The following is a 16,021-nucleotide window of genomic DNA, read 5'->3' as shown; positions in this document are numbered from 1 at the left end:
TTATCTGAACGGCAATAGATTGGGAAAAGGGGAAGTGCAACGAGACCTGGGTGTCCTTGTGCACCAGTCGCTGAAGGTAAGCATGCAGGTGCAGCAGGCGGTTAAGAAGGCAAATGGTATGTTGGCCTTCATAGCGAGAGGATTTGAGTGCAGGAGCAAGGATGTCTTGCTGCAGTTGTACAGGGCCTTGGTGAGACCACACCTTGAGTATTGTGTGCAGTTTTGGTTGCCTTATCTGGGGAAGGATGTTCTTGACATGGAGGGAGTGCAGCGAAGATTCGCCAGACTGATACCTGGGATGGCAGGCATGACGTATGAGGAGAAATTGGGTTGATTAGGCTTATATTTGCTAGAGTTTAGAAGAATGAGAGGGGATCTCATTGAAACTTATAAAATTCTAACAGGACTAGACAGACTAGGTGCAGGAAGGATGTTCCCGATGGCCGGGGAGTCCAGAACCAGGGGTCGCAGTCTAAGGATAAGGGGTAAGCCATTTAGGACTGAGATGAGGAGGAATTTCTTCACCCAGAGAGTGGTGAACCTGTGGAATTCTCTGCCACACAGAGCAGTTGAGGCCAATTAATTAAATATATTCAAGAAGGAGTTGGATATACTTCTTGAGGCTAAAGGGATCAAGGGATATGGGGAGAAAGCAGGGACAGGGTACTGAATTCGGATGATCAGCCATGATCTTATTAAATGGCGGAGCAGGCTCGAGGGGCCCAATGGCCTACTCCTGCTCCTATCTTCTATGTTTCGATCACAACCCTCAACACTTCACCGGAAACCAATTATTCTGATGTAGAGTAGACTGTTGCTATGGAAGCAGACACAGGAACCATTTTGATCCAGCAAGATCCCCAAAACAGCAATGAGATGAACAACCAGTTGATCTGTTGAAGAAAGGATGTTGACCAGGATATTGGGAGTCCTTCCTGCTCTTCATCAACTAAGTGCCATGGAATCATTAACATCCATGAGAATTGCGTGGACAGTGCAGCACTCCCTCAGTACTGCCCCTCCGACAGTGCAGCACTCCCTCACTGCTGCACTGGAGTGTCAGCCTGGATTACATGTGCAACTCTCTCGAGTGGGACTTGAACCCACAACCATCGGACTCCGAGGCAAAAGTCCTATTAACTGAGCCGCGCTGACATTTGGCAGGTGACTTGGTGCTATTCCATCATTCATAGCAGCATTGGGCCTGTGGCTTTAATAGAAGGCTTTCATCACCAGCAGGAGTGCTGAGAGCGCCCCATCTCCATAGGGTTCCCCTGCTTTGACTTGCTCGCCAGTGACCAGAAGCAAGAGAGAAGATTCACAAATCCCACGGGCTGTGAAGAGAGAACAAGAAATGCGGAACAAGGGAAACAGAGAAGGAGAAGAAAAGAGAAAGACCAAGAAGCAGTGTAAGAAAATCGAAGTATCCATTAAAGCCACTTGGCTGTGCCCAGGGGCTCAGGTAACAGAAGCATCTTGTTCCAACCCAATTCTACAGTCTCCTCCATCCCTATGTCCCTGATAACAATCTCCACTCGATAAACCCTGGTCCCGTGCATGTCACCCCTCCCTCCATTCTGTCACCCATGGCAGAGCCTTTATCTCTCTTGGCCCCTCACTCTGGTAAGAAAGAAGGATTTGCATTTATATAGCGTCTTTCACATCTTCAGGATGCCCCAAAATGCTTCACAGCCAACAAATTACTTTTGACGTGCAGTCACTGTTGTTTTGTAGGCAAAACTGGGAGCACTCTCAGTACTGCCCCTCTGACAGCGCAGCAGTCCCTCAGTACTGCCCCTCCGACAGTGCGGCACTCCCTCAGTACTGGTCCTCCGACAGTGCAGCACTCCCTCAGTACCGCCCCTCCGACAGTGCAGCGCTCCCTCAGTACTGCCCCTCCGACAGTGCAGCGCTCCCTCAGTACCGCCCCTCCGACAGTGCAGCGCTCCCTCAGTACTGCCCCTCCGACATTGCAGCACTCCCTCAGTACTGCCCCTCCGACAGTGCAGCGCTCCCTCAGTACTGCCCCTCCGACAGTGCGGCGCTCCCTCAGTACTGCCCCTCCGACAGGGCAGCGCTCCCTCAGTACTGCCCCTCCGACAGGGCAGCACTCCCTCAGTACTGCTCGTCCGACAGTGCGGCGCTCCCTCAGTACTGGTCCTCCGACAGTGCGGCGCTCCCTCAGTACTGGTCCTCCGACAGTGCGGCGCTCCCTCAGTACTGGTCCTCCGACAGTGCAGCACTCCCTCAGTACCGGTCCTCCGACAGTGCAGCACTCCCTCAGTACCGGTCCTCCGACAGTGCAGCACTCCCTCAGTACCGGTCCTCCGACAGTGCAGCACTCCCTCAGTACCGGTCCTCCGACAGTGCAGCACTCCCTCAGTACCGCCCCTCCGACAGTGCAGCACTCCCTCAGTACCGCACCTCCGACAGTGCAGCGCTCCCTCAGTACTGCCCCTCCGACATTGCGGCGCTCCCTCAGTACTGCCCCTCCGACAGTGCGGCGCTCCTTCAGTACTGGCCCTCTGACAGTGCGGCGCTCCCTCAGTACTGACCCTCCGACAGTGCGGCGCTCCCTCAGTACTGATCCTCCGACAGGGCAGCGCTCCCTCAGTACTGCCCCTCCGACAGTGCAGCGCTCCCTCAGTACCGGTCCTCCGACAGTGCAGCGCTCCCTCAGTACTGCCCCTCCGACAGTGCAGCGCTCCCTCAGTACTGCCCCTCCGACATTGCAGCGCTCCCTCAGTACTGCCCCTCCGACAGTGCAGCGCTCCCTCGGTACTGACCCTCCGACAGTGCGGCGTTCCCTCAGTACTGCCCCTCCGACAGTGCGGCGCTCCCTCAGTACTGCCCCTCCGACAGTGCGGCGCTCCCTCAGTACTGCCCCTCCGACAGTGCGGCGCTCCCTCAGTACTGCCCCTCCGACAGGGCAGCACTCCCTCAGTACTGCTCGTCCGACAGTGCGGCGCTCCCTCAGTACTGGTCCTCCGACAGTGCGGCGCTCCCTCAGTACTGGTCCTCCGACAGTGCGGCGCTCCCTCAGTACCGGTCCTCCGACAGTGCGGCGCTCCCTCAGTACCGGTCCTCCGACAGTGCAGCGCTCCCTCAGTACCGGTCCTCCGACAGTGCAGCGCTCCCTCAGTACCGGTCCTCCGACAGTGCAGCGCTCCCGCAGTACCGGTCCTCCGACAGTGCAGCGCTCCCTCAGTACTGCCCCTCCGACAGTGCGGCGCTCCCTCAGTACTGGCCCTCCGACAGTGCGGCGCTCCCTCAGTACTGACCCTCCGACAGTGCGGCGTTCCCTCAGTACTGCCCCTCCGACAGTGCGGCGCTCCCTCAGTACTGCCCCTCCGACAGTGCGGCGCTCCCTCAGTACTGCCCCTCCGACAGTGCGGCGCTCCCTCAGTACTGCCCCTCCGACAGTGCGGCGCTCCCTCAGTACTGCCCCTCCGACAGTGCGGCGCTCCCTCAGTACTGCCCCTCCGACAGTGCGGCGCTCCCTCAGTACTGCCCCTCCGACAGTGCGGCGCTCCCTCAGTACTGCCCCTCCGACAGTGCGGTGCTCCCTCAGTACTGCCCCTCTGAGGGTGCAGCGCTCCCTCAGTACTGCCCCTCCGACAGTGCGGCGCTCCCTCAGTACTGCCCCTCCGACAGTGCGGCGCTCCCTCAGTACTGCCCCTCCGACAGTGCAGCGCTCCCTCAGTACTGCCCCTCCGACAGTGCGGTGCTCCCTCAGTACTGCCCCTCTGAGGGTGCAGCGCTCCCTCAGTACTGCCCCTCCGACAGTGCGGCGCTCCCTCAGTACTGCCCCTCCGACAGTGCGGCGCTCCCTCAGTACTGCCCCTCTGAGGGTGCAGCGCTCCCTCAGTATTGCGCTGGAGTGTCAGCCAAGATTATGAGTTGAAGACCAGGAGCGGGCCTTAAACCCACAACCTTCTGACTCGGAGGCGAGAGTGCTACCCACTCTCTAAGAACTCGCTCTCTAAATCCCTTTTATCCTCATACCTCTTTCACCACCTTATTGCCAGCACCTTTCGTCACCTCCCCGAATCTCCCTCCTCCTCCTGCTCGAGTCTGACTTCCAACCATGAAGTGCCTTGGGATGCTTTGTTCCATTACAGGGCTATATAAATGGAAGTGGTTGCCTGTTTGTATTTGGCCTGAGGCAACCCCTCCGGAACCGTGCTCGCAGCTAGAAATCTGACCCTGCAGATCTGTCCAATGTCTACAGTTCTGTGCAAAACACTCCCGCTCTCCAAATAGAATATTAAACCTGACCTCTGACCTCAGCACTCCTTGTAATCAGCAGACTACAAATCAATTACTTTCTCTTCTCCAGATTGTCGTGCTGTAACCATGGTTACCACATACCTTCTCTGATCACTCACTGTAATCAAATTGCTACAGTTTCGTTCACGGAATAAAACATTTTGAGATGCAACAAACTAACTTCAGCAATTCATGTACTTTACACCTCTCTAAACAATGGTTAGCTATTTCACACCACCGACTGGGAACCTTCCCTCCCTCCCACCACGGACTGGGAACCTTCCCTCCTTCCCGCTCTCCCACCATGGACTGGGAACCTTCCCTCCTTCCCACCACGGACTGGGAACCTTCCCTCCTTCCCACCACGGACTGGGAACCTTCCCTCCCTCCCACCACGGACTGGGAACCTTCCCTCCTTCCCACCACAGACTGGGAACCTTCCCTCCTTCCCTCCCTCCCACCATGGACTGGGAACCTTCCCTCCTTCACATATTCCACATGAAATGCTATTACACAATCTCCAAGGTAAAACTTGGAGGTGGATATTGAATTTTTTTATTTGTTTCTATGGGATCTGGGCATCGCTCGCAAGGCCAGCATTTATTGCCCATCCCTAGTTGCCCTTGAGAAGGTGGTGGTGTGCCACCTTCTTGAACCGCTGCAGTCCGTGTGGTGATGGTATTCCCACAGTGCTGTTAGGTAGGGAGTTCCAGGATTTTGACCCAGCGACGATGAAGGATTGGCGATATATTTCTAAGTCAGGATGGCGTGTGACTTGGAGGGGAACTTGGAGGTGGTGGTGTTCCCATGAGCCTGCTGCCCTTGTCCTTCTAAGTGGAAGAGGTCGTGGGTTTGGGAGGTGCTGCCGAAGAAGCCTTGGCGAGTTGCTGCAGCGCATCTTGTAGATGGTACACACTGCAGCCACGGTGCGCTGGTGGTGGAGGGAGTGAATGTTTAAGGTGGTGGATGGGGTGCCAATCAAGCGGGCTGCTTTGTCCTGGATGGAGTCGAGCTTCTTGAGTGTTGCTGGAGCTGCACTCATCCAGGCAAGTGGAGAGTGTTCCATCACACTCCTGACTTGTGACTTGTAGATGGTGGAAAGGCTTTGGGGAGTCAGGAGGTGAGACACTCGTCGCAGAATACCCAGCCTCTGGCCTGCTCTTGTTGCCACAGTATTTACGTGGCTGGTCCAGTTAAGTTTCTGGTCAATGGTGACCCCCAGGATGTTGATGGTGGGGGATTCGGCAATGGTAATGGCGTTGAATGTCAAGGGACGGTGGTTAGACTCTCGCTTGTTGGAGATAGTCATTGCCTGACACTTCTGTGGCGCGAATGTTACCTGCCACTTATCAGCCCAAACCTGAATGTCGTCCAGGCCTTGTTGCATTGGGGAGACAAAGCAGCGGGTACTCGATTGTGGGGGCGGGCTGATGTTGGGTCATACGGAGTGGGAGTCCCAGGGATCATTGCTGGGGCCGCTACTGTTTCTGAGCCACACCAACACATGAATGCCCGGATTCTGAAACACAAAGGAAGTTGGTCAAGCTCGCAGGTAATATTAAACAGTGCAGGCAGTAGAGTCTGATAAAGCAGCCAAGGGATTACAGCAGACCTGGGCAATGTTTGCAAGTGGGCACAACTGTGGCAACTGAAATTCAATACCGAGAAATGCACCGTCTTGCAGATTGGAGAAAATATGGAGAACATAATGAATCGTGTCGAACTGTGGCAGAAAGAGAAATGAGAGCAATGACAGACTGCACCAACCATGTCCAGTCATTGCAGAGCAGCGATTAACAAACCTCACGCAATGCGACATTGTCAAGCCAGTGAAGTATAGGTCTGAGGCTGCCTGGTTGAGGCTGTATGGTGTGGTCAGGCTGCAGCCCGAGTATTGGGTTCAGTTTTAGTCACCGAGGCACCAGAGAAATATTCACATCTTCGAGGTGGTGCTGGAAGCACCAGGAGACTGACCCCCGGCATCAGAGGGATGATGTTACGAGGGAAGGTTATAAAAACTTGGATTCTTCAACCTTAACAGGAGGTGAACGAGAGGGGAGCTTTGAGAGGGATGTGCGATTCTGGCGGTTAGCCACCATCGTAAACCCTGCCTGAACTTCCCTTCCATTGGCTTCAGGAGGAAGCAAAACGGCGCGAGGTGTATAACGGGCAGCTAATTCCATATGGGCCACTCTACATTATTGCCCAAAGTTAAAATAACCCTCACTAGTGGAACACAACAGGTGAACCCTGAGTGCTGTAGAAGAGGTGAATCCGGAGTGCTGCAGAACAGGTGAGTCCCGAGTGCTGCAGAACAGGTGAGTCCCGAGTGCTGCAGAACAGGTGAGTCCCGAGTGCTGCAGAACAGGTGAGTCCCGAGTGCTGCAGAACAGGTGAGTCCCGAGTGCTGCAGAACAGGTGAGTCCCGAGTGCTGCAGAACAGGTGAGTCCCGAGTGCTGCAGAACAGGTGAGTCCCGAGTGCTGCAGAACAGGTGAGTCCCGAGTGCTGCAGAACAGGTGAGTCCCGAGTGCTGCAGAACAGGTGAGTCCCGAGTGCTGCAGAACAGGTGAGTCCCGAGTGCTGCAGAACAGGTGAGTCCCGAGTGCTGCAGAACAGGTGAGTCCTGAGTGCTATTCCAGGTTGAACCACAACTGCTGGACAGAGCGAACAGGTTCAGGACTGATGGTCTCTATTTTTCCCTGGGCCCATCAGTTATATTCAGCATGAGCCCAAAGCCACCAGAACAAATATCAGTACAAGTGCCTCCTTCCCCACAACCCCCCCCCCCACCCCCCCCCCCCCACACCCTCGGGAAGAGGATGCGACTATAACACAGTAAGAGATTCAGTCAAACAGTAAACAGTAATTTCCTTCTCATCGTTGAGGAGATGGACAATGTCCCGCGGAGCCCACCGGTCACAGGAGGCTCCACGTGATCTCGATCCAGTGACACCGAGGAGCACATCAGGAAGAGTGACCAACACCTGGAGTGGAGGCAGAAACTCTGGAATCCTTCAAGAGGCCATTGGATGCTGTGATGGGGGAAGGATTGTAGATTTCGACACAAGGATAGGAACATTAAGAAGAGGAGGCCAATCAGCCCCTTGAGCCTGCTCCGCCACTCGATGAGATCATTGCTGATCTGTACCTCAACTCCATCTCCCTGCCTTAACTTCATCTCCCTCGATACCCTCACCCAATAAAAATCTATCAATCTCAGCCTTGAAAGCTTCAATTGTCCCCCAGCATCCACAGCCTTTTGGGGGCGAGAGTTCCAGAATTCCACTACCCTGTGTGGAAAGGTGCTTCCTGTTTCACCCCGAATGGACTAACTCTAATTTGAAGATTATGCTCCCTTGTTCTAGATTCCCCACCAGTTTCTCTGCATCGACCCTATCGAATCCTTTTATCATATTAAGCACCTCGAGCAGATCACCCCTCAACCATCGAAACTCATGGGAATACAAGCCAAGTTTGTGCAACCTGTCCTCATAATTGAACCCTCTAAGCCCCGGTATCATTCTGGTGAATCTGCGCTGCTCCCCCTCCAGGGCCAGTATATCCTTCCTGAGGTGCGGGGCCCAGAACTGAACGCAGTGTCCAGATGGGGTCTGACCAGAGCTCAGTACAACTGCAACATTACTTTGTATTCCAGCTCCCTTGAAATATAGGCCAACATTACTGATTACTTTTTGTACCTGTCCCCTAGCTTGTAATGATTTATGATGAGCTAGACGGGCTGAATGGTCTCCCTCGTGTGTACTGAGCATTATGAAAAGGGGCATAGTTCTTTGCAGGTGGGGTGGACTGCACCTGGGGCAGGTTTGGTTCAAGGTTCAACTGACGTTTGTTTGTTTGTTTTAGGAGTTGGAGCCCCTGAGATCCTCTGAAAAGCTTTGCCGCCAGCTCATCTATCACCTGACCCCACACTCCAAGTGGCACAGACAGACCATGCCCAGGCGCAAGTCGCAAGGGTGGTAAGTACCCACGGACACCGAAAGACGCTCGTGGTCAAGACATTGCCGGTCATTCCCTCTCCTCCTCAGGGGTCGTGCCCTTCACCGGCCAAGCCAGCTGGAAGGGTCTCTCATATTGTTCAGCAGGGACAAATTAAGGAAGCAGATTTCAATCAAGGCAGAATATTACTGCTCAAGAGAGGCAAGAGAGGAATATAATCTGATATGGGGAAAGCTTAAGGAAGTTGGACTTGTTTACCTCAGGAAAGAGGACTCTTGAAGGTGACCTGATCGAAGCGCCGAGATTTACAAGAGCAATTGACAAAACTGACTCAATTAAATAATTTGTTGTGGTGAATTTTCAAACCCTGGGAGAGGCCAGTTCAGAGTGAGGACGTTGGGAGTAAGAAGGGGCAACTGTTTACACAAAGGGTTAAAGAGCGGTGGGATCGAGGGTGGACTTACTGCCGGTGAAATCTGTAATGGCCACATTTGGCTGATCTGTCCGAACCGTATTGACTGGTGCATAAGCTGCAAACGTAAAGCAGTGCTCTCACCAAACACCTCCCAGCCCTTGTACCGCAGGCACATTTAACATGGACAACTGTCCCAGTAAACCGCACTGTACCAGGAGCTCGGGGACTGTCCCAGTAACCCGCACTGTACCAGGAGCTCAGGGACTGTCCCAGTAAACCGCACTGTACCAGGAGCTCAGGGACTCTCCCCGTAAACCGCACTGTACCAGGAGCTCAGGGACTGTCCCAGTAAACCGCACTGTACCAGGAGCTCAGGGACTCTCCCCGTAAACCGCACTGTACCAGGAGCTCAGGGACTGTCCCAGTAAATCGCACTGTACCAGGAGCTCAGGGACTGTCCCAGTAAACCGCACTGTACCAGGAGCTCGGGGACTGTCCCAGTAAACGCACTGTCCCAGGAGCTTGGGGACTGTCCCAGTACACTGCACTGTACCAGGAGCTCAGGGACTGTCCCAGTAAATCGCACTGTACCAGGAGCTCAGGGACTGTCCCAGTAAACCGCACTGTACCAGGAGCTCGGGGACTGTCCCAGTAACCCGCACTGTACCAGGAGCTCAGGGACTCTCCCAGTAAACCGCACTGTACCAGGAGCTCAGGGACTGTCCCAGTAAACCGTACTGTACCAGGAGCTCGGGGACTGTCCCAGTAAACCGCACTGTACCAGGAGCTCGGGGACTGTCCCAGTAAACCGCACTGTACCAGGAGCTCGGGGACTGTCCCAGTAAACCGCACTGTACCAGGAGCTCAGGGACTGTCCCAGTAAACCGCACTGTACCAGGAGCTCGGGGACTGTCCCAGTAAACCGCACTGTACCAGGAGCTCAGGGACTGTCCCAGTAAACCGCACTGTACCAGGAGCTCGGGGACTTTCCCAGTAAACCGCACTGTACCAGGAGCTCGGGGACTGTCCCAGTAAACCGTACTGTACCAGGAGCTCGGGGACTTTCCCAGTAAACCGCACTGTACCAGGAGCTCAGGAACTGTCCCAGTAAACCGCACTGTACCAGGAGCTTGGGGACTGTCCCAGTAAACTGCACTGTACCAGGAGCTCAGGGACTGTCCCAGTAAACGCACTGTCCCAGGAGCTCAGGGACTGTCCCAGTAAACGCACTGTCCCAGGAGCTCAGGGACTGTCCCAGTAAACGCACTGTCCCAGGAGCTTGGGGACTGTCCCAGTAAACTGCACTGTACCAGGAGCTCAGGGACTGTCCCAGTAAACCGCACTGTACCAGGAGCTCCGGGACTGTCCCAGTAAACCGCACTGTACCAGGAGCTCGGGGACTGTCCCAGTAACCCGCACTGTACCAGGAGCTCAGGGACTCTCCCAGTAAACCGCACTGTACCAGGAGCTCAGGGACTGTCCCAGTAAACCGCACTGTACCAGGAGCTCAGGGACTGTCCCAGTAAACCGCACTGTACCAGGAGCTCGGGGACTGTCCCAGTAAACCGCACTGTACCAGGAGCTCGGGGACTGTCCCAGTAAACCGCACTGTACCAGGAGCTCGGGGACTGTCCCAGTAAACCGCACTGTACCAGGAGCTCGGGGACTGTCCCAGTAAACCGCACTGTACCAGGAGCTCGGGGACTGTCCCAGTAAACCGCACTGTACCAGGAGCTCGGGGACTTTCCCAGTAAACCGCACTGTACCAGGAGCTCGGGGACTGTCCCAGTAAACCGCACTGTACCAGGAGCTCCGGGACTGTCCCAGTAAACCGCACTGTACCAGGAGCTCGGGGACTGTCCCAGTATACCGCACTGTACCAGGAGCTTAGGGACTGTCCCAGTAAACTGCACTGTCCCAGGAGCTCGGGGACTGTCCCAGTAAACCGCACTGTCCCAGGAGCTCAGGGACTGTCCCAGTAAACTGCACTGTCCCAGGAGCTCGGGGACTGTCCCAGTAAACCGCACTGTCCCAGGAGCTCAGGGACTGTCCCAGTAAACCACACTGTACCAGGAGCTCTGGGACTGTACCAGTAAACCACACTGTACCAGGGGCTCGGGGACTGTCCCAGTAAACCGCACTGTACCAGGAGCTCAGGGACTGTCCCAGTAAACCGCACTGTACCAGGAGCTCAGGGACTCTCCCAGTAAACCGCACTGTTCCAGGAGCTCAGGGACTGTCCCAGTAAACCGCACTGTTCCAGGAGCTCAGGGACTGTCCCAGTAAACCGCACTGTCCCAGGAGCTCAGGGACTGTCCCAGTAAACCGCACTGTTCCAGGAGCTCAGGGACTGTCCCAGTAAACCACACTGTACCAGGGGCTCGGGGACTGTCCCAGTAAACCGCACTGTACCAGGAGCTCCGGGACTGTCCCAGTAAATCGCACTGTACCAGGAGCTCGGGGACTGTCCCAGTATACCGCACTGTACCAGGAGCTCGGGGACTGTCCCAGTATACCGCACTGTACCAGGAGCTCAGGGACTGTCCCAGTAAATCGCACTGTACCAGGAGCTCAGGGACTGTCCCAGTAAACCGCACTGTCCCAGGAGCTCAGGGACTGTCCCAGTAAACCGCACTGTACCAGGAGCTCAGGGACTGTCCCAGTAAACCGCACTGTACCAGGAGCTCGGGGACTGTCCCAGTAAACCGCACTGTACCAGGAGCTTAGGGACTGTCCCAGTTAAGCGCACTGTACCAGGAGCTCAGGGACTGTCCCAGTAAACCGCACTGTACCAGGAGCTTAGGGACTGTCCCAGTTAAGCGCACTGTACCAGGAGCTCAGGGACTGTCCCAGTAAACCGCACTGTCCCAGGAGCTCAGGGACTGTCCCAGTAAACCGCACTGTACCAGGAGCTTAGGGACTGTCCCAGTTAAGCGCACTGTACCAGGAGCTCTGGGACTGTCCCAGTAAACCGCACTCTACCAGGAGCTCGGGGACTGTCCCAGTATACCGCACTGTACCAGGAGCTTAGGGACTGTCCCAGTTAAGCGCACTCTACCAGGAGCTCAGGGACTGTCCCAGTAAACCGCACTGTCCCAGGAGCTCAGGGACTGTCCCAGTAAATCGCACTGTACCAGGAGCTCAGGGACTGTCCCAATAAACCGCACTGTACCAGGTGCTCGGGGACTGTCCCAATAAACCGCACTGTACCAGGAGCTCGGGGACTATCCCAGTAAACCACACTGTACCAGGAGCTCGGGGACTGTCCCAGTAAACCGCACTGTCCCAGGAGCTCAGGGACTGTCCCAGTAAATCGCACTGTACCAGGAGCTCAGGGACTGTCCCAATAAACCGCACTGTACCAGGAGCTCGGGGACTGTCCCAATAAACCGCACTGTACCAGGAGCTCGGGGACTGTCCCAGTAAACCGCACTGTACCAGGAGCTCAGGGACTGTCCCAGTAAATCGCACTGTACCAGGAGCTCGGGGACTGTCCCAGTAACCCGCACTGTACCAGGAGCTCAGGGACTGTCCCACTAAACCACACTGTACCAGGAGCTCAGGGACTGTCCCAGTAAACCGCACTGTGCCAGGAGCTCATGGACTTTCCCACTAAACCGCACTGTACCAGGAGCTCGGGGACTGTCCCAGTAAACTGCACTGTCCAAGGAGTTCAGGGACTGTCCCAGTAAACCGCACTGTACCAGGAGCTCGGGGACTGTCCCAGTAAACCGCACTGTACCAGGAGCTCCGGGACTGTCCCAGTTAAGCGCACTGTACCAGGAGCTCGGGGACTGTCCCAGTATACCGCACTGTACCAGGAGCTTAGGGACTGTCCCAGTTAAGCGCACTGTACCAGGAGCTCGGACTTTCCCAGTAAACTGCACTGTCCCAGGAGCTCAGGGACTGTCCCAGTAAACCGCACTGTCCCAGGAGCTCAGGGACTTTCCCAGTAAACCGCACTGTCCCAGGAGCTCAGGGACTGTCCCAGTAAACCGCACTGTACCAGGAGCTCGGGGACTGTCCCAGTAAACCGCACTGTACCAGGAGCTCGGGGACTGTCCCAGTAAACCGCACTGTACCAGGAGCTCGGGGACTGTCCCAGTAAACCGCACTGTACCAGGAGCTCGGGGACTGTCCCAGTAAACCGCACTGTACCAGGAGCTCGGGGACTATCCCAGTAAACCGCACTGTCCCAGGAGCTCGGGGACTGTCCCAGTAAACCGCACTGTACCAGGAGCTCGGGGACTGTCCCAGTAAACCGCACTGTACCAGGAGCTCGGGGACTGTCCCAGTAAACCGCACTGTACCAGGAGCTCAGGGACTGTCCCAGTAAACCGTACTGTACCAGGAGCTCAGGGACTGTCCCAGTAAACCGCACTGTACCAGGAGCTCGGGGACTGTCCCAGTAAACCGCACTGTACCAGGAGCTCGGGGACTGTCCCAGTAAACCGCACTGTACCAGGAGCTCAGGGACTGTCCCAGTAAACCGCACTGTACCAGGAGCTCGGGGACTATCCCAGTAAACCGCACTGTCCCAGGAGCTCGGGGACTGTCCCAGTAAACCGCACTGTACCAGGAGCTCGGGGACTGTCCCAGTAAACCGCACTGTACCAGGAGCTCGGGGACTTTCCCAGTAAACCGCACTGTACCAGGAGCTCGGGGACTTTCCCAGTAAACCGCACTGTACCAGGAGCTCAGGGACTGTCCCAGTAAACCGCACTGTACCAGGAGCTCAGGGACTGTCCCAGTAAACCGCACTGTACCAGGAGCTCGGGGACTTTCCCAGTAAACCGCACTGTACCAGGAGCTCGGGGACTGTCCCAATAAACCGCACTGTACCAGGAGCTCGGGGACTATCCCAGTAAACCGCACTGTACCAGGAGCTCAGGGACTGTCCCAGTAAACCGCACTGTACCAGGAGCTCGGGGACTGTCCCAGTAACCCGCACTGTACCAGGAGCTCAGGGACTGTCCCAGTAAACCGCACTGTACCAGGAGCTCGGGGACTGTCCCAATAAACCGCACTGTACCAGGAGCTCGGGGACTGTCCCAGTAAACCGCACTGTACCAGGAGCTCCGGGACTGTCCCAGTAAACCGCACTGTACCAGGAGCTCAGGGACTGTCCCAGTAAACCGCACTGTCCCAGGAGCTCAGGGACTGTCCCAGTAAACCGCACTGTACCAGGAGCTTAGGGACTGTCCCAGTAAACTGCACTGTCCCAGGAGCTCAGGGACTGTCCCAGTAAACTGCACTGTCCCAGGAGCTCGGGGACTGTCCCAGTAAACCGCACTGTACCAGGGGCTCGGGGACTGTCCCAGTAAACCGCACTGTACCAGGGGCTCGGGGACTGTCCCAGTAAACCGCACTGTACCAGGAGCTTAGGGACTGTCCCAGTAAACCGCACTGTACCAGGAGCTCAGGGACTCTCCCAGTAAACCGCACTGTACCAGGAGCTCAGGGACTGTCCCAGTAAATCGCACTGTACCAGGAGCTCAGGGACTGTCCCAGTAAACCGCACTGTCCCAGGAGCTCAGGGACTGTCCCAGTAAACCGCACTGTACCAGGAGCTCAGGGACTGTCCCAGTAAACCGCACTGTACCAGGAGCTCGGGGACTGTCCCAATAAACCGCACTGTACCAGGAGCTCGGGGACTGTCCCAGTATACCGCACTGTACCAGGAGCTTAGGGACTGTCCCAGTTAAGCGCACTGTACCAGGAGCTCAGGGACTGTCCCAGTAAACCGCACTGTCCCAGGAGCTCAGGGACTGTCCCAGTAAACCGCACTGTACCAGGAGCTTAGGGACTGTCCCAGTTAAGCGCACTGTACCAGGAGCTCTGGGACTGTCCCAGTAAACCGCACTCTACCAGGAGCTCGGGGACTGTCCCAGTATACCGCACTGTACCAGGAGCTTAGGGACTGTCCCAGTTAAGCGCACTGTACCAGGAGCTCTGGGACTGTTCCAGTAAACCGCACTCTACCAGGAGCTCGGGGACTGTCCCAGTAACCCGCACTGTACCAGGCGCCCAGGGACTGTCCCAGTAAACCGCACTGTACCAGGAGCTCAGGGACTTTCCCAATAAACCGCAATGTCCCAGGAGCTCAGGGACTGTCCCAGTAAACCGCACTGCATCAGGAGCTCGGGGACTGTCCCAGTAAACCGCACTGTACCAGGAGCTCAGGGCCTTTCCCACTAATCCGCACTGTACCAGGAGCTCCGGGACTGTCCCAGTAAACCGCACTGTACCAGGAGCTTAGGGACTGTCCCAGTTAAGCGCACTGTACCAGGAGCTCGGGGACTGTCCCAGTATACCGCACTGTACCAGGAGCTTAGGGACTGTCCCAGTTAAGCGCACTGTACCAGGAGCTCGGACTTTCCCAGTAAACTGCACTGTCCCAGGAGCTCCGGGACTGTCCCAGTAACCCGCACTGTACCAGGAGCTCAGGCACTGTCCCAGTAAACCGCACTGTACCAGGAGCTGAGGGACTGTCCCAGTTAACCGCACTGTACCAGGAGCTCGGGGACTGTCCCAGTAAACCGCACTGTACCAGGAGCTCAGGGACTGTCCCAGTAAACCGCACTGTACCAGGAGCTCGGGGACTGTCCCAGTAAACCGCACTGTCCCAGGAGCTCAGGGACTTTCCCAATAAACCGCACTGTACCAGGAGCTCAGGGACTGTCCCGGTAAACCGCACTGTACCAGGAGCTCAGGGACTGTCCCAGTAAACCGCACTGTACCAGGAGCTCAGGGACTGTCCCAGTAAACCGCACTGTACCAGGAGCTCGGGGACTGTCCCAGTAAACCACACTGTACCAGGAGCTCAGGGCCTTTCCCACTAAACCGCACTGTACCAGGAGCTCCGGGACTGTCCCAGTAAACCGCACTGTACCAGGAGCTCAGGGACTGTCCCAGTAAACCGCACTGTACCAGGAGCTCCGGGACTGTCCCAGTAAACCGCACTGTACCAGGAGCTCAGGGACTGTCCCAGTATACCGCACTGTACCAGGAGCTCAGGGACTGTCCCAATAAACCGCACTGTACCAGGAGCTCAGGGACTGTCCCAGTTAACCGCACTGTCCCAGGAGCTCAGGGACTGTCCCAGTAAACCGCACTGTACCAGGAGCTCAGGGACTGTCCCAGTAAACCGCACTGTACCAGGAGCTCGGGGACTGACCCAGTGTACCGCACTGTACCAGGAGCTCGGGGACTGTCCTAGTAAACCGCACTGTACCAGGAGCTCGGGGACTGTCCCAGTAAACCGCACTGTACCAGGAGCTCGGGGACTGTCCCAGTGTACCGCACTGTACCAGGAGCTCGGGGACTGTCCCAATAAACCGCACTGTACCAGGAGCTCCGGGACTGTCCCAGTAAACCG

The 16,021-nt window shown here is 56.3% G+C and overlaps 1 protein-coding gene across 1 annotated transcript in view; it reads left to right on the top strand.

Annotated features, from left to right (window-relative positions):
• Positions 1-16,021, top strand: part of LOC147104934 (leucine-rich repeat-containing protein 75B-like) — a 116,834-nt gene that overhangs the window by 48,743 nt on the left and 52,070 nt on the right. The window contains exon 2 of the mRNA XM_085962197.1: positions 8,136-8,248. Coding sequence (XP_085818323.1) covers positions 8,136-8,248 — 113 coding nt within the window. The remainder of the gene's footprint in view (positions 1-8,135; positions 8,249-16,021) is intronic.

The sequence above is a fragment of the Somniosus microcephalus genome, chromosome 19, assembly GCF_052327205.1.
Source record: "Somniosus microcephalus isolate GS21.2 chromosome 19, FLI_Smic_1.0, whole genome shotgun sequence".
Taxonomy (NCBI): domain Eukaryota; kingdom Metazoa; phylum Chordata; class Chondrichthyes; order Squaliformes; family Somniosidae; genus Somniosus; species Somniosus microcephalus.
This window is presented reverse-complemented; position numbering and strand designations above follow the sequence as displayed.